Source organism: Nerophis lumbriciformis, linkage group LG11 (assembly GCF_033978685.3).
Source record: "Nerophis lumbriciformis linkage group LG11, RoL_Nlum_v2.1, whole genome shotgun sequence".
In the NCBI taxonomy this organism is placed as follows: Eukaryota; Metazoa; Chordata; class Actinopteri; order Syngnathiformes; family Syngnathidae; genus Nerophis; species Nerophis lumbriciformis.
In genome coordinates, this window is record NC_084558.2 from 46,015,828 (window position 1) to 46,037,840 (window position 22,013).

A 22,013-nucleotide genomic window follows, 5' to 3' on the forward strand; every position below is an offset into this window, starting at 1 on the left:
TTATTCCCTTCGGGGTCGCGGGGGGTTTTATATATATATATATATATATATATATATATATATATATATATATATATATATATATATATATACATATGCAGAGGTGGGTAGTAACGCGCTACATTTACTCCGTTACATCTACTTGAGTAACTTTTGGGATAAATTGTACTTCTAAGAGTAGCTTTAATGCAACATACTTTTACTTTTACTTAAGTATATTTATAGAGAAGGAACGCTACTTTTACTCCGCTACTTTTATCTACATTCAGCTCGCTACTCGCTACTAATTTTTATCGATCTGTTAATGCACGCTTTGTTTGTTTTGGTCTGTCAGACAGACCTTCATAGTGCCTGCGTTTCAACAAATACAGTCACTGGTGACGTTCACTCCGTTCCACCAATCAGATGCAGTCACTGGTGACGTTGGACCAATCAAACAGAGCCAGGCGGTCACATGACCTGACTTAAACAAGTTGAAAAACTTATTGGGGTGTTACCATTTAGTGGTCAATTGTACGGAATATGTACTGTACTGTGCAATCTACTAATACAAGATTCAATCAATCAATCAAAAGTGTGAGGGAAAAAAGATACTTGTTTTATTTCAACCGTACTGTCAAAAGCCTCAAGACTGACCGCACATGAGGACGTTCCTGTCTTCACAATAAAAGTGCCGCGCCATCGCGCCTGCGCTTTCAAAATAAGAGTCTCCGAAAGCCAGCGCAAACAAGCTAGCAAGCTACAGAGTTTGACGCCAATATATTTCTTGTAAAGTGTATAAAGACGAATATGGAAGCTGGACAAATAGGATGCCAAAAACCCACCACTTTCATGTGGTATTAGACAGAAAGGAGGAACTTTTCTTCTCCTCCATTTGAAAACGTGGACGTTATCATCACTACTGTCTGATTACAATCAATGCAAGTCATCACAATCAGGTAATACACCAACTTATATTCTTGTCTTCATTAAAGAAAGGAATCTATATGTTAAACATGCATGTATATTCATTAAAACACCTTTAACATGTAAACAAAAACAGCAAAATAAATACTTATAAATTATATACTGTATATATCAATGTATATGTATGTATGTATGTATATATATATATATATATATATATATATATATATATATATATATATATATATATATATATATATATATATGATATGAGTGTGTATGTTACTCATCAGTTACTCAGTACTTGAGTAGTTTTTTCACAACATACTTTTTACTTTTACTCAAGTAAATATTTGGGTGACTACTCCTTACTTTTACTTGAGTAATAAATCTCTAAAGTAACAGTACTCTTACTTGAGTACAATTTCTGGCTACTCTACCCACCTCTGTACATATGTAACACAAAGGTTTGTGATAACTTAGATACAATTTTTCTGACACAAAGTGTGTGCAACGTACGACAATCGTGCAAATAAGTAAGTCGAAACACTTCAATATAGGCGTGCCGGCGTGTACAGGAAGTGATGTCATCAAAACGTCTTCACACAGAGGCATATTTGGCGCGATGTAAAGATTCGTAAAAACCAAAAAGTGGCAAATAGAGACCCTGGTAAATGGAGGAGTGATATCCGCCCTCACCACAGTCTTGGTCTCACGTTCTTGGAAGGTGAGAACGGGAGCAGAGACCTGTGCAGGACACGGGAATGCAGCAGGAGGATGTAAAAGTCTGGCATAATTTAGACATAAAACCGTTACTGTAAGGCGAAGCGATACAACATAAAAGACATAAGAAGCACTTAGGCTGAAATTGTTGTTAGGCAAGAGATTACTGAAATATGAAGTGTGCCATAACATAAGTCTTGGCGCGGGACTAAAGTCAGCCAAATGGTTGTGTCTATTAGAGGCACCACATGATGGAATACTTGAAGAAACTCCCTGACATTTAAAGAGGGTATACTAAAAATGGGTTGAAGTCAAAGCAGTCATGGTCCTATAGATGGACCTCGCCTTGGACTCGCTCTTAGAAAACTGAATATTTGTGATGTTATTGTTTGTCTATTGTGTCCATATTGTCCATTGTGTGTGTGTGTGTGTGTGTGTGTGTGTGTGTGTGTGTGTGTGTGTGTGTGTGTGTGTGTGTGTGTGTGTGTGTGTGTGTGTGTGTGTGTGTGTGTGTGTATATAATATATATATATATATATATATATATATATATATATATATTTATATATATATTTATATATATATATAATAAAATATATTTTCTGATCAGTTATGTAAACCCCCGGTCAAAAAACGACAATATTTGTGCTATTTTGGTTCCAATGTTATAAACATCGTATTATTATTCACACCCAGTGCCCCCACTTTGGCTAAATCTCTTCAAACTTGTCCCAAACGTTTGTGCTACATTTGTGCTACGTTAGTGCTATTACGATTTTGATGTTAACATTTTATTTCCCAGACACCCCATTTTCCCCAACCTTGTCCAAATCTTCTCAAACTTGTCCTAAACAACGACGATATTTGTGCTATGTAATACTCACACTATGTATTATGGTATTATGGTGTGTAATGTTCTGTATTCTCAACGGAACATTTAAAGTTTTGGTGGTGTTTACTGGCGTCATATTGCAGTCTACATGTATCTCTTATGTGTGACTGCCATCATATTGCAGTTTACACGTATCTCTTATGTGTGACTGCCATCATATTGCAGTTTACACATGTCTCTTATGTGTGACTGCCATCATATTGCAGTCTACACGTATCTCTCAGGTGTGACTGCCATCATATTGCAGATTATACGTATCTCTTATATGTGACTGCCATCATATTGCAGTTTACACGTATCTCTTATGTGTGACTGCCATCATATTGCAGTTTACACGTATCTCCTATGTGTGACTGCCATTATATTGCAGTTTACACATATCTCCTATGTGTGACTGCCATTATATTGCAGTTTACACGTATCTCCTATGTGTGACTGCCATCCTATTGCAGTTTACACGTATCTCTTATGTGTGACTGCCATCATATTGCAGTCTACACGTATCTCTTATGTGTGACTGCCATCATATTGCAGTCTACACGTATCTCTATGTGTGACTACCATCATATTGCAGTTTACACGTATCTCTTATGTGTGACTGCCATCTACTGGTCACACTTATCATTACACCATGTACCAAATAAAATAGCTTCGAGGTCGGTAAGCACAGCCAGAATCATGCCGTACATTAGGTTATAAGGCGCACCGTCGATTTTTGAGAAAATGAAAGGATTTTAAGTGTGTTCACATATGTGGTGGTGTGTCCAGGAATCCAAAGGTGTGCTGACGCAGGCCAAGCACACGAGGACGGCCTGCGCTCACCTGGGCTCCAACCTGCAGTCGGCCGTGCAGCGTCTGGCCGAGCAGGAGGCGCTAACCGAGACCGCCGACTCCCTCGTGCCCACCGAGGTACGCCACACCACAAAGCTTGTTCTGCTCCCTCCGCCCCCCGTGTGACGGTCTTCTCACGTCCACAGACGGCGCCCTCTCTGGCCGGCGTGAGGCAGGACATGGAGGCGGCCCGGCGGCAGTTGGAGGCGTACTCTCTCACCCTGACGGAGCTCATCGGCAAAATCGGTAAAATATAAATTGACGTTGTTTGACTCCTTTTGTGTCAATACATCTTCATTAGAGCTTGAAGGACACATTTTAAGGCCTGGTTTAACGTCCGTTCATCCACTAAACTTCCGAATCTATGATCCCGGGTCGGGTTTTGGGGTCGCCATGTGACATTCAAGAACGGATCGAGTCTTTTGAACAGCTCTTTTAAGTGAACGATGATAATTGATTCCCAGTTGGGAGCCGTTTTTTTTTATGCAGATGTAAATTTAGCGTCTGCAATTTCCCACTTTGCACGTGTGGCAACTGGACTAGAAAATAAGTCATTAAAAGGATTAACTTATTTTTTTTAAATAATCAAAAAAAAACTTTTTTTTAGATATATGCACACTAATTCTAGCTATTAGGCTTTTCTAGTTTTTATTTTATTTTTATTTTATTTGTATTATCTTTTTATTTTTTATTTAATATTTTTTATTGTATTTTTTTATTTTTTTAATACACTGTAGCACTTTGAGGTTGTTTAATCAATGTAAAGTACTTTTTACACATAAAATATAATATTATTATTAGAGATATTATCAGCCGATAAATTCGTTAAAATGTAATATGGGAAATTATCGGTATCGGTTTTTTTTTATCTGTATCGTTTTTTGTTTTTTTTTGTTTTTTTAATTAAATCAACATAAAAAACACAAGATACACTTACAATTAGTGCACCAACCCAAAAAACCTCCCTCCCTCATTTACACTCATTCACACAAAAGGGTTGTTTCTTTCTGTTATTAATATTGTGGTTCCTACATTATATATCAATATATATCAATACAGTCTGCAGGGATACAGTCCGTAAGCACACATGATTGTGTGTGCTGCTGGTCCACTAATAGTACTAACCTATAACAGTTCATTTTACTCATTTTCATTCATTACTAGTTTCAATGTAACTGTTTTTATGTTGTTTTACTTTCTTTTTTATTCAAGAAATTTTTTTGAATTTATTTATCTTATTTTATTTTTATTTTTTTTAAGTACCTTATCTTCACCATACCTGGTTGTCCAAATTAGGCATAATAATGTGTTAATTCCACAACTGTATATATCGGTTGATATCAAAATCGGTTTATATCGATATCGGTAATTAAAGAGTTGGACAATATCGGAATATCGGATATCGGACATCCCTAATTATTATTATTATTAAAAATAAAATTTATATACCTTATTTTCCGGACTATAAGGCGCACTTAAAATCCTTCTTTTTTTCTCAAAACTCGACAGTGCGCCTTATAACCCGGAATGAACGGAATAATTCTGGTTGTGCATACCGACCTCGAAGCAATTTTATTTGGTACATGGTGTAATGATAAGTGTGACCGGTAGATGGCAGTCGCACATAAGAGATAGACTGCAATATGACTCAAGTAAACAACACCAACATTTTATATGTTCCATTGGAAATATAGAACTTTACACACAGTCCCAGTTGGGAGCCGTTTTTTTATGCAGATGCAAATTTAGCGTCTACAATTCCCCACTCTGCACGTGTAGCAACTGGACTAGAAAATAAGTGAGTAAAAGTATTAACTTATTTTTTTAAATAAACAAAAAAAAGCTTTTTTTTAGATATATGCATACTAGTTCTGGCTATTAGCTGTTCTAGTTTTTATTTTATTTTAATTTTATTTTTGTTATCTTTTTATTTATTTATTTATTTATTTATTTATTTATTTTTTTAATACACTGCAGCACTTTGAGGTTGTTTACTCAATGTAAAGTGCTTTTTACAAATAAAATCTATTATTATTATTATTATTAAAAATACAATTTATATACCGTATTTTCCGGACTATAAGGTGCACTTAAAATCCTTCTTTTTTTCTCAAAACTCGACAGTGCGCCTTATAACCCGGAATGAACGGAATAATTCTGGTTGTGCATACCGACCTCGAAGCAATTTTATTTGGTACATGGTGTAATGATAAGTGTGACCGGTAGATGGCAGTCACACATAAGAGATAGACTGCAATATGACTCAAGTAAACAACACCAACATTTATATGTTCCATTGGAAATATAGAACATTACACATTGTCCCAGTTGGGAGCCGTTTTTTTTTTATGCAGATGCAAATTTAGTGTCTGCAATTTCCCACTCTGCACGTTTGGCAACTGGACTAGAAAATAAGTGAGTAAAAAGATTAACTTATTTTTTTAAATTAATAAAAATAAAAATGTAAATAAATAAAATAAAAAATAAATATAAAACAATTTTTTTAGATGTATGCATACTAGTTCTAGCTATTAGCTGTTCTAGTTTTTATTTTATTTTAATTTTATTTGTATTATCTTGTTATTTTTTATTTTATTTAATATTTTTTAATTAATGTATTAATTTGTTTTAATACACTGTAGCACTTTGAGGTTGTTTACTCAATGTAAAGTGCTTTTTACAAATAAAATCTATTATTATTATTATTATTAAAAATAAAATGGATATACCGTATTTTCCTGACTATAAGGCATATGTGTGTGTATATATATATATATATATATATATATATATATATACCGTATTTTCCGGACTATAAGGCGCACTTAAAATCCTTTTTTTCTCAAAACTCGACAGTGCCCCTTATAACCCGGCTAATGTACGGAATAATTCTGGTTGTGCTTACCGACCTCGAAGCAATTTTATTTGGTACATGGTGTAATGATAAGTGTGACTAGTAGATGGCAGTCACTCATAAGAGATATGTGTAGACTGCAGTATGACTCAAGTAAACAACACCAACATTGTATATGTTCCATTGAAAATATAGAACATTACACACGGCGCTCAAAAATCTATCAAAATGTTTTAGTACGACTTTGGTAAGCTATGAAGCCGCACCGCTTGATGGATTGTACTTGCTGTGCTTCAGATACCGTCTTGTTGACGTACAACCACACCAAAAGTAGCGTGACACGTTACATCAAACGGTAGTCTCTTCTCAAGGATAGGGCTATCACTTTTGCATTCCGAAGTCCCTTTAACATACGCGTATTATTATGATGTGTGCATAAGGTAAGACATATTATTTTGCGTTTTGTTTCGCAATATTATGAAAAAGCAACTTTTCTTACCTTCTGGTACCTGCTGATCTGTATTTGGGATCTGCATAAATCCTGAAAAATTGCGCATCTGCGCCTTTGTAGTCTGTGCCGAAACCGTAGTCGATAACTTTCTTCTTTTTCTCTATCTTCTTGTTATGGGACATTCATCCTCCGCTGTTGCCATTTCTAATATAAAGTAGTGTAAAGTTCTTACTTATATCTGGCAGTAAACTCGCCATGAAAGCAAAGTAAAACATCATCTATGCAACATTTTGACCAAAGAACCACCATTACATGTTATGTAGACCACAAGGAAGTGTTTTCCATTTAGAAAAAAATTATAATAATATGACTCCTTGAATGCGCCTTATAATGTGGGTGCGCCTTATATATGAAAAAAGATTTTTATTTTTTTTAAATAGACCATTCATCGGCAGTGCACCTTATAATCCGGTGCGCCCTATGGTCCGGAAAATACGGTATATATATATATATATATTAACATATAAATATTGAGAAATATATTTATAGTTTTTAATTATTATTTGTATTTATTTATTTATTTTATTTGGGTTCACTTTTCGAGTTCATTACTCTTTGTACACACATTTTAATTATGTCCTAATTTTTATTGTAGTTTTGTTTATACTTTTTACAACCATTAATGCATTTTACTGTGATATTATGTGTGTATTTTTTTTCTATTTTGTTAAAATGCTACACATGTTTTGAAGTGAGGGAACATTCAAACTAGTGATGTCACTGCCAAAGCATGGAAATACGCAGTAATGTTTACAATGAGAACACAACAAAATATGAAATTATTATTATTATTCCCACCAATAAAGTAATATTTGTGTAAATTGAAACAGGGGGGTGTATATTGTAGCGTCCCGGAAGAGTTAGTGCTGCAAGGGGTTCTGGGTATTTGTTCTGTTGTGTTTATGTTGTGTTACGGTGCGGGTGTTCTCCCGAAATGTGTTTGCCATTCTTGTTTGGTGTGGTTTCACAGTGTGGCGCATATTTGTAACAGTGTTAAAGTTGTTTACACGGCCACCCTCAGTGTGACCTGTATGGCTGTTGACCAAGTATGCCAAATGACTGTTATTAGTGACTGTTTCCTTGATTTTTAAAAACTGAGGTGGCGACTTGTCCAGGGTGTACCCCGCCTTCCGCCCGATTGTTGCTGAGATAGGCTCCAGCGACCCCAAAAGGGAATAAGCGGTAGGAAATGGAGGGATGGATGGATGACTCCTTTAATGCGCCTTATAATCCGGGTGCGCCTTATATATGAAAAAAAATAATTCTTTTTTAAATAGACCATTCATCGGCAGTGCGCCTTATAATCCGGTGCGCCCTATGGTCCGGAAAATACGGTATATATATATATATTAACATATAAATATTGAGAAATATATTTATAGTTTTTAATTATTATTATTTGTATTTATTTATTTATTTTATTTGGGTTCACTTTTCGAGTTCATTACTCTTAGTACATACATTTTAATTATGTCCTCATTTTTATTGTAGTTTTGTTTATACTTGTTACATCCATTAATGCATTTTACTGTACCATTATGTGTGTATTTTTTTCTATATTGTTAAAATTTTACACATGTTTTGAATTGAGGGAAAATTCAAACTAGTGATGTCACTGCCAAAGCATGGAAATACGCAGTAATGTTTACAATGAAAACACAACAAAAAATGAAATTATTGCCAATATTTCATAATTATTCCCACCAATGAAGTAATATTTGTGTAAATTGCAACAGGGGGGTGTATATTGTAGCGTCCCGGAAGAGTTAGTGCTGCAAGGGGTTCTGGGTATTTGTTCTGTGTGTTACGGTGCGGATGTTCTCCCGAAATGTGTTTGTCATTCTTGTTTGGTGTGGGTTCACAGTGTGGCGCATATTTGTAACAGTGTTAAGGTTGTTTATACGGCCACCCTCAGTGTGACCTGTATGGCTGTTGAACAAGAATGCCAAATAACTGTTATTAGTGACTGTTTCCTTGTTTTAAAAAACTGAGGTGGCGACTTGTCCAGGGTGTACCCCGCCTTCCGCCCGATTGTAGCTGAGATAGGCTCCAGCGCCCCCCGCGACCCCAAAAGGGAATAAGCGGTAGGAAATGGATGGATGGATGGATGACTCCTTTAATGCGCCTTATAATCTGGGTGCGCCTTATATATGAAAAAATATATATATATATTTTTAAATAGACCATTCATCGGCAGTGCGCCTTATAATCCGGTGCGCCCTATGGTCCGGAAAATACGGTATGTATATATATATATATATATATATATATATATATATATATTAACATATAAATATTGAGAAATATATTTATAGTTTTTCATTATTATCATTTGTATTTATTTATTTATTTATTTTATTTGGGTTCACTTTTCGAGTTCATTACTCTTTGTACACACATTTTAATTATGTCCTCATTTTTATTGTAGTTTTGTTTATACTTTTTACATCCATTAATGCATTTTACTATGATATTATGTGTGTATTTTTTTCTATATTGTTAAAATGCTACACATGTTTTGAAGTGAGGGAAAATTCACACTAGTGATGTCACTGCCAAAGCATGGAAATACGCAGTAATGTTTACAATGAAAACACAACAAAAAATGAAATTATTGCCAATATTTCATAATTATTCCCACCAATAAAGTAATATTTGTGTAAATTGCAACAGGGGGGTGTATATTGTAGCGTCCCGGAAGAGTTAGTGCTGCAAGGCATTCTGGGTATTTGTTCTGTTGTGTTTATGTTGTGTTACGGTGCGGGTGTTCTCCCGAAATGTGTTTGTCATTCTTGTTTGGTATGGGTTCACAGTGTGGCGCATATTTGTAACAGTGTTAAAGTTGTTTATACGGCCACCCTCAGTGTGACCTGTATGGCTGTTGACCAAGTATGCCAAATAACTGTTATTAGTGACTGTTTCCTTGATTTTAAAAAACTGAGGTGGCGACTTGTCCAGGGTGTACCCCGCCTTCCGCCCGATTGTAGCTGAGATAGGCTCCAGCGACCCCAAAAGGGAATAAGCGGTAGGAAATGGATGGATGGATGGATGACTCCTTTAATGCGCCTTATAATCCGGGTGCGCCTTATATATGAAACTTTTTTCTTCTTTTTTTTTAAATAGACCATTCATCGGCAGTGCGCCTTATAATCCGGTGCGCCCTATGGTCCGGAAAATACGGTATATATATATATTAACATATAAATATTGAGAAATATATTTATAGTTTTTAATTATTATTATTTGTATTTATTTATTTATTTTATTTGGGTTCACTTTTCGAGTTCATTACTCTTTGTACACACATTTTAATTATGTCCTCATTTTTATTGTAGTTTTGTTTATACTTTTTACATCCATTAATGCATTTTACTATGATATTATGTGTGTATTTTTTTCTATATTGTTAAAATTTTACACATGTTTTGAAGTGAGGGAACATTCAAACTGGGGCGGTATAGCTCGGTTGGTAGAGCGGCCGTGCCACCAACTTGAGGGTTGCAGGTTCGATTCCCGCTTCCACCATCCTAGTCACTGCTGTTGTGTCCTTGGGCAAGGCACTTTACCCACCTGCTCCCAGTGCCACCCACACTGGTTTAAATGTAACTTAGATATTGGGTTTCACTATGTAAAGCGCTTTGAGTCACTAGAGAAAAGCGCTATATAAATATAATTCACTTCACTTCAAAGTAGTGATGTCACTGCCAAAGCATGGAAATACGCAGTAATGTTTACAATGAAAACACAACAAAAAATGAAATTATTGCCAATATTTCATAATTATTCCCACCAATAAAGTAATATTTGTGTAAATTGCAACAGGGGGGTGTATATTGTAGCGTCCCGGAAGAGTTAGTGCTGCAAGGGTTTCTGGGTATTTGTTCTGTTGTGTTTATGTTGTGTTACGGTGCGGGTGTTCTCCCGAAATGTGTTTGTCATTCTCGTTTGATGTGGGTTCACAGTGTGGCGCTTATTTGTAACAGTGTTAAAGTTGTTTATACGGCCACCCTCAGTGTGACCTGTATGGCTGTTGACCAAGACTGCCAAATAACTGTTATTAGTGACTGTTTCCTTGATTTTAAAAAACTGAGGTGGCGACTTGTCCAGGGTGTACCCCGCCTACCGCCCGAATGCAGCTGAGATAGGCTCCAGCGACCCCAAAAGGGACAAGCGGTAGAAAATGGATGGATGCTTAAAAATCGAATTAGATAGATGGATAGTACTTTATTGATTCCTTCAGGCTCGCAGCCATTACGAGTGTACTTCCTGTGTCGTCCAGACGGGGGCGTGCCGCTGGAGCGCTTCGACCGCATCCTGAACGAGACGGCGCGGCGCCTGAGCGCGCTCCGCGGCAGCGTGGAGAGCCCGGCGCTGGGCGCCAAGATCCACAAGCTGCGCTCGGCGGCCAGGGAGCAGCGGAGCCGACTGTCCCTGCTGGACCAGGACGTGCAGGAGATGCTGGAGGAGAGGGACAGTCTCAGGGACATTTCCTTAAACCTGCCCCGGTCTTGCCCGCAGGCCGGCGGGGCGGGACGAGGTTAAGTCCACCGCACTGGAGAGTCTTCCGAAAGGAGCCTGCTTTCCCCCGTCCTGCCATATGGAGTCTCCTCTTTGCCCGCAGGTACGATTCCTGCGTCGTTGCCTCTTGGGAACGCTCACGCCGCAGCTTTGATTTCCCCCGCCAGTGAGCCACAGAATCCCTTGTCAAGGATTGAAACAGTAATAAACCTTGTTTTTTTTGTGTTCCAGCATGAGGCTAATTTGGATGTCTGCTTTCCACTCCAGCTGCTTTTCATCAACAGGCTTTAATTGACAATTAGTGCTGTGGACCTCAGCAGGACTCGACAACACCCGTCTTTGTTCCGTGCGCGTGTCACACTTTACGACGCTCGCAATGTTGTCATCACCGCCAACATGCAGAGACGTTCATTTCACTTCCTCCGAGCTCACTTTTACTAGGAACCAGTCGTCGAATTCATTCTACAAACCCCGTTTCCATATGAGTTGGGAAATTGTGTTAGATGTAAATATAAACGGAATACAATGATTTGCAAATCCTTTTCAACCCATATTCAGTTGAATATGCTACAAAGACAACATATTTGACTTTTTTTTTTTGGCAAATAATCATTAACTTTAGAATTTGATGCCAGCAACACGTGACAAAGAAGTTGGGAAAGGTGGCAATAAATACTGATAAAGTTGAGGAATGCTCATCAAACACTTATTTGGAACATTCCACAAATTGGGAACAGGTGGGTGCCATGATTGAGTATAAAAGTAGATTCTATGAAATGCTCAGTCATTCACAAACAAGGATGGGGCGAGGGTCACCACTTTGTCAACAAATGCATGAGCAAATTGTTGAACAGTTTAAGAAAAGCCTTTCTCAACCAGCTATTGCAAGGAATTCAGGGATTTCACCATCTACGGTCCGTAATATCATCAAAGGGTTCAGAGAATCTGGAGAAATCACTGCACGTAAGCAGCAAAGCCTTCGATCCCTCAGGCTGTACTGCATCAACAAGCGACATCAGTGTGTAAAGGATATCACCACATGGGCTCAGGAACACGTCAGAAACCCACTGTCAGTAACTACAGTTGGTCGCCACATCTGTAAGTGGAAGTTAAATCTCTCCTATGCAAGGCGAAAACCGTTTATCAACAACACCCAGAAACGCCGTCGGCTTCGCTGGGCTTGAGCTCATCTAAGATGGACTGGTACAAAGTGGAAAAGTGTTCTGTGGTCTGACGAGTCCACATTTCAAATAGTTTTTGGAAACTGTGGACGTCGTGTCCTCCGGACCAAAGAGGAAAAGAACCATCCGGATTGTTCTAGGCGCAAAGTGGAAAAGCCAGCATCTGTGATGGTATGGGGGTGTATTAGTGCCCAAGACATGGGTAACTTACACATCTGTGAAGGCACCATTAATGCTGAAAGGTACATACAGGTTTTGGAGCAACATATGTTGCCATCCAAGCAACATTACCATGGACGCCCCTGCTTATTTCAGCAAGACAATGCCAAGCCACGTGTTACATCAACGTGGCTTCATAGTAAAAGAGTGTGGGTACTAGACTGGCCTACCTGTAGTCCAGACTTGTCTCCCATTGAAAATGTGTGGCGCATTATGAAGCGTAAAATACCACAACGGAGACCCCCGGACTGTTGAACAACTTAAGCTGTACATCAAGCAAGAATGGGAAAGAATTCCACCTGAGAAGCTTAAAAAATGTGTCTCCTCAGTTCCCAAACGTTTACTGAGTGTTGTTGAAAGGAAAGGCCATGTAACACAGTGGTGAACATGTCCTTTCCCAACTACTTTGGCACGTGTTGCAGCCATGAAATTCTAAGTTAATTATTATTTGCAAAATATGTTGTCTTTGTAGTGCATTCAATTGAATATGGGTTGAAAATGATTTGCAAATCATTGTATTCCGTTTATATTTACATCTAACACAATTTCCCAATTCATATGGAAACAGGGTTTGTATTTACCATATTTTCCAGACTATAAGGCGCATTTAAAATCCTGTTTTTTTCCTCAAAATTCAACAGTGCAGCTTATAACTTGGTGCGCCTAATGTACGGAATAATTCTGGTTTTGCTTACCGACCTCGAAGCATTTTTATTTGGTACACGGTGTAATGATAAGTGTGACCAGTAGATGGCCGTCAAACAGAAGAGATACGTGTAGACTGCACTATGATGGCAATATGACTCAAGTAAACAACACTAACATGTTATATGTTCCATTGAAAGTATAGAACATTACACACGGCACTCAAAAATCTATCAAAATGTTTTAGTACGACTTTGGTCAACTATGAAGCCGCACCGCTTGATGGATTGTACTTGCTGTGCTTCTGATACGGTCTTGTTGACATACAACCACACCAAAAGTAGCGTGACACGTTACACCAAGCGGTAGTCTCTTCTCAAGGATAGGGCTATCACTTTTGCATTCCGAAGTCCCTTCAACATACGCGTATTATTATGATGTGTGTATAAGGTAAGACATATTATCTGGCGTTTTGTTTCACAATATTATGCAAAAGCAACTTTTCTTACCTTCTGGTACCTGCTGATCTGTATTTGGGATCTGCATAAATCCTGAAAAGTTGCGTAGTTGATAAGCTTCTTCTTTGTCTCTATCTTCTTGTTATGGGACATTCATCCTCCTCTGTTGCCATTTCTAATATAAAGTAGCGTAAAGTTCTTACTTATATCTGTCAGTAAACTCGCCATGAAAGCCCTAAAACCAACCGGTGTAGTGAGTTTACATTATTCACCCAAGGAACTTTAGTTATTAGGGAATTCCGGTCGGACGGTTTTCCACGGGACACATTTCCGGTGTTGTTGTTTCCGGATGAGGAGATGCTGCTCGTAAAATCTGAATATCATTGTAGAAGTCTCTTTGTGTGGGGGGTTCCTCTGGGACCGACAGAATCCAAGTGAGCCCAAGATACAGGTTTACACAAGTATTTATTTTCTGTATTTTTTTGAATGTCCAGGGCTGTCTCACCAGCGGCCTCCTTGCTTGTGTGTCCGTTTCTCTCTGCTCTCCGAGTGCTTGTTTCCCTGCCAAGTGTTTGACGTCACCTGCAACAAAGGTCTTAAAATATCGGAATTCGGTACCCATCTTTATAGCAGTACAGATTTACTTTCCACTAATTGTCTCCACATCTGGCACAAGATCACCGTGTCTTTCCTCCAGTCATGCATGCCAGTCCTAGCGCGCACGAGTGCTGCCAGCACAAGGTCCATTGAAGACGGAGATAGATTCTGACGTGTGCTGTGACATTGTGAAGCACAGCAGGGTATGAATGGCCGTTAGGGACATTATTCAGAATTACCTCTTACACACACTACTGAAATCTTTTTCTCACACACACACTACTGAAACACTCTTATACACACTTTTCTCACACACACACTACTGAAACACTCTTATACACACTACTGAAACACTCTTATACACACTACTGAAATGATCTCACATAAACAACTGAAATCTTTTTCTAACACACCCACTACTGAAACACTCTTATACACACCACTGAAACACTCTTATACACTACTGAAACACTCTTACATACACTACTAAAATGCTCTCACATAAACAACTGAAATCTTTTTCTAACACACCCAGTACTGAAACACTCTTATACACTACTGAAACACTCTTATACACACTACTAAAATGCTCTCACATAAACAACTGAAATGTTTAGTAGTGTGTGAGAAAAAGATGTCAGTTGTTTATGTGAGAGCATTTCATTAGTGTATAAGAGTGTTTCAGTAGTGTGTATAAGAGTGTTTCAGTCGTGTGTGTGTGTGTGTGAGAAACATATTTCAGTTAATGTGAGAGCATTTGAGTAGTGTATGTAAGAGTGTTTCAGCAGTGTGTATAAGAGTGTTTCAGTAGGGTGTGTGAGAGAAAAACATTTTAGTTGTTTATGTAACAGCATTTCAGTAGTGTATGTCAGAGCATTTCAGTAGTGTATGCAAGAGCATTTCAGTAGTGTGTATAAGAGTGTTTCAGTAGTGTGTGTGAGAGAAAAACATTTCGGTTGTGTATGTGAGAGCATTTCAGTAGTGTGTATAAGATGTTTCAGTAGTGTGCATAAGAGTGTTTCAGTAGTGTGTGTGAGAGAAAAACATTTCAGTTGTTTATGTGAGGGCATTTTAGTAGTGTGTATAAGAGTGTTTCAGTAGTGTGTGAGAGAAAAACATTTCAGTTGTGTATGTGAGAGCATTTCAGTAGTGTGCATAAGAGTGTTTCAGTAGTGTATAAGAGTGCTTCAGTAGTGTGTGTGAGAGAAAAACATTTCAATTGTGTATGTGAGAGCATTTCAGTAGTGTGTATAAGAGTGTTTTAGTAGTGTGTATAAGAGTGTTTCAGTAGTGTGTGAGAGAAAAACATTTCAGTTGTGTACCGGTATGTGAGAGCATTTCAATAGTGTGTATAAGATGTTTCAGTAGTGTTCATAAGAGTGTTTCAGTAGCGTGTGTGAGAGAAAAACATTTCAGTTGTTTATGTGAGAGCATTTCAGTAGTGTGTATAAGAGTGTTTCAGTAGTGTGTATAAGAGTGTTTCAGTAGTGTGTGGGTGAGAAAAACATTTCAGTATGTGGGCTCTGTACCGAGGATGTCGTTGTGGCTTGTGCAGCCCTTTGAGACACTTGTGATTTAGGGCTATATAAATAAACATTGATTGATTGAGTTGTTTATGTGAGAGCATTTCAGTAGTGTGTATAAGAGTGTTTCAGTAGTGTGTATAAGAGTGTTTCAGTAAGTGTGTGTGAGAAAAATATTTCAGTTGTATATGTGAGAGCATTTCAGTAGTGTATGTAAGAGTGTTTCAGCATTGTGTATAAGAGTGTTTCAGTAGGGTGTGTGAGAAAAAAACATTTTAGTTGTTTATGTAAAAGCATTTCAGTAGTGTATGTAAGAGCATTTCAGTAGTGTATAAGAGTGTTTCAGTAGTGTGTATAAGAGTGTTTCAATAGTTAGTGTGTGTGTGTGTGTGTGTGTGCGTGCGTGCGTGCGTGCGTGCGTGCGTGCGTGCGTGCGTGCGTGCGTGCGTGCGTGCGTGTGTGTGTGAGAAAAATATTTCAGTTGTTAATGTGAGAGCATTTCAGTAGTGTGTATAAGAATGTTTCAGTAGTGTGTGAGACAAAAACATTTCAGTTGTGTATGTGAAAGCATTTCAGTAGTGTGTATAAGAGTGTTTCAGTAGTCTGTATAAGAGGGTTTCAGTAGTGTGTGTGAGAAAAACATTTCAGTTGTTTATGTGAGGGCATTTCAGTAGTGCGTATAAGAGTGTTTCAGTAGTGTGGGTGAGAGAAAAACATTTCAGTTGTGTATGTGAGAGCATTTCTGTAGTGTGTATAAGAGTGTTTCAGTAGTGTGTGAGAGAAAAACATTTCAGTTGTGTATGTGAGACCATTTCAGTAGTGTGTATGAGTGTTTCAGTAGTGTGTGTGAGAGAAAAACATTTCAGTTGTGTATGTGAGACCATTTCAGTAGTGTGTATGAGTGTTTCAGTAGTGTGTGTGAGAGAAAAACATTTCAGTTGTGTATGTGAGAGCATTTCAGTAGTGTATGTAAGAGGTAATTCTGAATAATGTCCCTAACGGCCCCTCATAGCAGGGTGCCTCAGGTCACTGAGTTCAAAAGGTCAAATTCCAAATGTGAGCACTCACCAGGTCCAATCAAGGTCTTTTTTTCAAAACCGAGGGCTGCATTTGTTGGCGGAAAAGAGTTCACAACAGCATATAGCGACAATCCTTTCAAAGAGCCCACCCTTTAAAAAATCACCGTTTCAGCTCTCTTTGCTTCTCTTCAAGGAAAAGGAGAGGAAGACGCTGTCATCTTATGGCGGCGTGGCGGCTTTGAGCGCGGCGGCGCAGATTAAAGCGTCTGGTAGCGGCGCAGGTGAAGATAAATGTCACAGCGGTTCCAAACATGCCAGAGATGACAGCTTTTAGGGGGAGGGGGGAAGACAAAACAGGTTGTGTGTTTATTGTCTGCCTCGCCCTTTGAAATCATGTAAGCATATGCAAATGCCCGCGTCAGCGTTTATTGTCGTGTGGCGCTGCAGCGATGCTCGCTGTCAGCTCCTTTGGCTCGGCTTTGTTTCCCGTAATACCAACAAACAAGAGACGCCCGGATTGTCTTTTTTTTTTTAACAGGGATTTGAACTTTTTGTTTCATGATGTCGTGTTGAACTTCTTTTTACACTCGCGTGACGGCACAGATATAAAAAAAAAAATAAGTGTGGCTTAAAAACACCGCCTGAAGACTTAAATGATGTTTTATAAGGTTGCCATTTCATCCTGGAACAGACGAATTGACTTTGTTGAACGTTTTAAAGTGCCATAAAAGCGCAAAAAGAAGCGAAGCGGTGGGATGTACGTCATTGACTTTGTGGCTTGCAGCCCGCCGTATTTATCGGACTACAAGGCGCACTTAAAATCATTTAATTTTCTCAAAAACCGACAGCGCGCCTTATAACTAATGTACGAATTACAACACCAGTGAAGTTGGCATGTTGAGTAAATGGTAAATAAAAACAAAATACAATGATTTGAAAATCCTTTTCAACTTATATTCAATTGAATAGACTGCAAAGACAAGATATTTAACGTTCCAACTTGAAAACTTTGTTTTTATTGCAAATATTAGCCTATTTGGAATTTGATGCCTCCGTGTTACAACAGCGTATAAGAGTGTTTCAGTAGTGTGTGTGTGTGAGAAAAACATTTCAGTAGTGTATGTGAGAGCATTTCAGTAGTGTGTATGACTGTTTCAGTAGTGTGTATAAGAGTGTTTCAGTAGTGTGTGTGTGTGAGAAAAACATTTCAGTAGTGTATGTGAGAGCATTTCAGTAGTGTGTATGACTGTTTCAGTAGTGTGTATAAGAGTGTTTCAGTAGTGTGTGTGAGAGAAAAACATTTCAGTTGTTTATGTGAGAGCATTTCAGTAGTGTGTATAAGAGTGTTTCAGAAGTGTGTATAAGTGTTTCAGTAGTCTGAGTGAGAGAAAAATATTTCAGTTGTGTATGTGAGAGCATTTCAGTAGTGTGTATAAGATGTTTCAGTAGTGTGTACAAGAGTGTTTCAGTAGTGTGTGAGAGAGAAAAACATTTCAGTTGTTTATGTGAGAGCATTTCAGTAGTGTATAAGTGTTTCAGTAGTGTGTGTGAGAAAAAGATTTCAGTTGTTCATGTGAGAGCATTTCAGAATTGTGTATAAGTGTTTCAGTAGTGTGTGCGTGTGTGTGAGAAAAAGAGTTCAGTTGTTTATGTGAGAGCATTTCAGTAGTGTGTATAAGAGTGTTTCAGTAGTGTTTGTGTGAGAAAAAGATTTCAGTTGTTTATGTGAGAGCATTTCAGTAGTGTGTATAAGAGTGTTTCAGTAGTGTGTATAAGAGTGTTTCAGTAGTGTGTGTGAGAGGAAAATATTTCAGTTGTGTATGTGAGAGCATTTCAGTAATGTGTATAAGAGTGTTTCAGTAGTATGTACAAGAGTGTTTCAGTAGTCTGAGTGAGAGAAAAATATTTCAGTTGTGTATGTGAGAGCATTTCAGTAGTGTGTATAAGATGTTTCAGTAGTGTGTATAAGAGTGTTTCAGTAGTGTGTGAGAGAGAAAAACATTTCAGTTGTTTATGTGAGAGCATTTCAGTAGTGTGTATAAGTGTTTCAGTAGTGTGTGTGAGAAAAAGATTTCAGTTGTTCATGTGAGAGCATTTCAGAATTGTGTATAAGTGTTTCAGTAGTGTGTGTGTGTGAGAAAAAGAGTTCAGTTGTTTATGTGAGAGCATTTCAGTAGTGTGTATAAGAGTGTTTCAGTAGTGTGTATGAGTGTTTCAGTAGTGTTTGTGTGAGAAAAAGATTTCAGTTGTTTATGTGAGAGCATTTCAGTAGTGTGTATAAGAGTGTTTCAGTAGTGTGTATAAGTGTTTCAGTAGTCTGAGTGAGAGAAAAATATTTCAGTTGTGTATGTGAGAGCATTTCAGTAGTGTGTATAAGATGTTTCAGTAGTGTGTATAAGAGTGTTTCAGTAGTGTGTGAGAGAGAAAAACATTTCAGTTGTTTATGTGAGAGCATTTCAGTAGTGTGTATAAGTGTTTCAGTAGTGTGTGTGAGAAAAAGATTTCAGTTGTTCATGTGAGAGCATTTCAGAATTGTGTATAAGTGTTTCAGTAGTGTGTGTGTGTGAGAAAAAGAGTTCAGTTGTTTATGTGAGAGCATTTCAGTAGTGTGTATAAGAGTGTTTCAGTAGTGTGTATGAGTGTTTCAGTAGTGTTTGTGTGAGAAAAAGATTTCAGTTGTTTATGTGAGAGCATTTCAGTAGTGTGTATAACAGTGTTTCAGTAGTGTGTATAAGTGTTTCAGTAGTCTGAGTGAGAGAAAAATATTTCAGTTGTGTATGTGAGAGCATTTCAGTAGTGTGTATAAGATGTTTCAGTAGTGTGTATAAGAGTGTTTCAGTAGTGTGTGAGAGAGAAAAACATTTCAGTTGTTTATGTGAGAGCATTTCAGTAGTGTGTATAAGTGTTTCAGTAGTGTGTGTGAGAAAAAGATTTCAGTTGTTCATGTGAGAGCATTTCAGAATTGTGTATAAGTGTTTCAGTAGTGTGTGTGTGTGAGAAAAAGATTTCAGTTGTTTATGTGAGAGCATTTCAGTAGTGTGTATAACAGTGTTTCAGTAGTGTGTATAAGTGTTTCAGTAGTCTGAGTGAGAGAAAAATATTTCAGTTGTGTATGTGAGAGCATTTCAGTAGTGTGTATAAGATGTTTCAGTAGTGTGTATAAGAGTGTTTCAGTAGTGTGTGAGAGAGAAAAACATTTCAGTTGTTTATGTGAGAGCATTTCAGTAGTGTGTATAAGTGTTTCAGTAGTGTGTGTGAGAAAAAGATTTCAGTTGTTCATGTGAGAGCATTTCAGAATTGTGTATAAGTGTTTCAGTAGTGTGTGTGTGTGAGAAAAAGAGTTCAGTTGTTTATGTGAGAGCATTTCAGTAGTGTGTATAAGAGTGTTTCAGTAGTGTGTATAAGAGTGTTTCAGTAGTATGTATAAGAGTGTTTCAGTAGTACCAACAAACAAGAGACGCCCGGATTGTCTTTTTTTTTTAACAGGGATTTGAACTTTTTGTTTCATGATGTCGTGTTGAACTTCTTTTTACACTCGCGTGACGGCACAGATATTTTTAAAAATAAGTGTGGCTTAAAAGCACCGCCTGAAGACTTAAATGATGTTTTATAAGGTTGCCATTTCATCCTGGAACAGACGAATTGACTTTGTTGAACGTTTTAAAGTGCCATACAAGCGCAAAAAGAAGCGAAGCGGTGGGATATACGTCATTGACTTTGTGGCTTGCAGCCCGCCGTATTTATCGGACTACAAGGCGCACTTAAAATCATTTAATTTTCTCAAAAACCGACAGCGCGCCTTATAACTAATGTACGAATTACAACACCAGTGAAGTTGGCACGTTGAGTAAATGGTAAATAAAAACAGAATACAATGATTTGAAAATCCTTTTCAACTTATATTCAATTGAATAGACTGCAAAGACAAGATATTTAACGTTCCAACTTGAAAACTTTGTTGTTTTTATTGCAAATATTAGCCTATTTGGAATTTGATGCCTCCGTGTTACAACAGCGTGGCTTCATAGTAAAAGAGTGCAGGTACTAGACTGGCCTGCCTGTAGTCCAGACCTGTCTCCCATTGAAAATGTGGCGCATTATGAAGCCTAAAATACCACAACGGAGACCCCCGGACTGTTGAACAATTTCTTGTTAATAAAAATAGTTTTTGATGATAAAATGTATGTGTTTATTTAAAAATGAGCTGATTATGATAATTTCCATCCACTTGTTGTATCGTGTTGTATTTTTACATTTCATGACAATAATCAATTTGCTATATCTTGTGTTAATATTTTATTATCACATTTCTGAGTCTCATTTGCAGGCATGACAACAAGGTGCAATTACAGTTGCAAGTCCAAGACACCAGATGGCAGTAGTGTATAGTTTATGGTGTGTTGGCGAGTCAGTTCAGTGTTTGCTGTGTATTGCGCCCTACAAAGTGTTAACGCTGTTTGATTATAACGTGCATCGTAGCTGTGGTAGTTCAGGGGTGTCAAACTTGTTTTCATTGGGGGCCACATGGCAGTAATGGCTGCCTTCAGAGAGCCGCTTTTTTTTAATAATTAATTAAAATTATGCATGCGGGCAATAACCTGTGATTAATCAAAATTCAAATTGATCTGATTTAAAAAGATATATATATCTTTGGAAGTCGCTTCCTAGCAGTTCCACTGTAGACACGGCACAGGAGCCAAGCGTGCAGTTTTAACAAAGTTTTAACGGTCATATATATTTGTCCAAGTCTTTCTCCAGTAGAAGGTGACTTTTCAGTCACGTCCGTATCCTCTCTCCGCTCCTGCTCCCGGCCACTTACTGTTAAAGACAACAGATGATGAGATTAACACGTACCACCTGTGAAATCTAATCACCTGCCAGCCGTGTCTCGCCGTCAACACCGCCACGCCCCCATCTGATGGTGTTCTGTCCTCAGCACCATGGACAGAGGCTCCTGCAGGCAGCGCTGGCCACACCTCCCTCCACAATATCATTTGACAGCATTGATATAAATGTGTACCAGTAATCACCTCATATTATTACACCATTTCCTATGCACTCGATTATTAGATTTTTTCATGTACAAACTAATGTTATCTTTACTGACATATGTTTGTAATACACATAAAAATTTAA

General features: G+C 37.8%; 1 protein-coding gene across 1 annotated transcript in view; it reads left to right on the forward strand.

Moving 5' to 3' along the window:
* The window catches only part of lamc3 (laminin, gamma 3), a 318,369-nt gene extending 306,903 nt beyond the window's left edge, over positions 1–11,466 (forward strand). The window contains exons 26-28 of the mRNA XM_061966493.1: positions 3,290–3,430; positions 3,499–3,598; positions 10,997–11,466. Of these exons, the coding sequence (XP_061822477.1) occupies positions 3,290–3,430; positions 3,499–3,598; positions 10,997–11,259 (504 nt within the window). The 3' untranslated portion in view covers positions 11,260–11,466. The remainder of the gene's footprint in view (positions 1–3,289; positions 3,431–3,498; positions 3,599–10,996) is intronic.
* Positions 11,467–22,013: the final 10,547 nt, after the last annotated feature.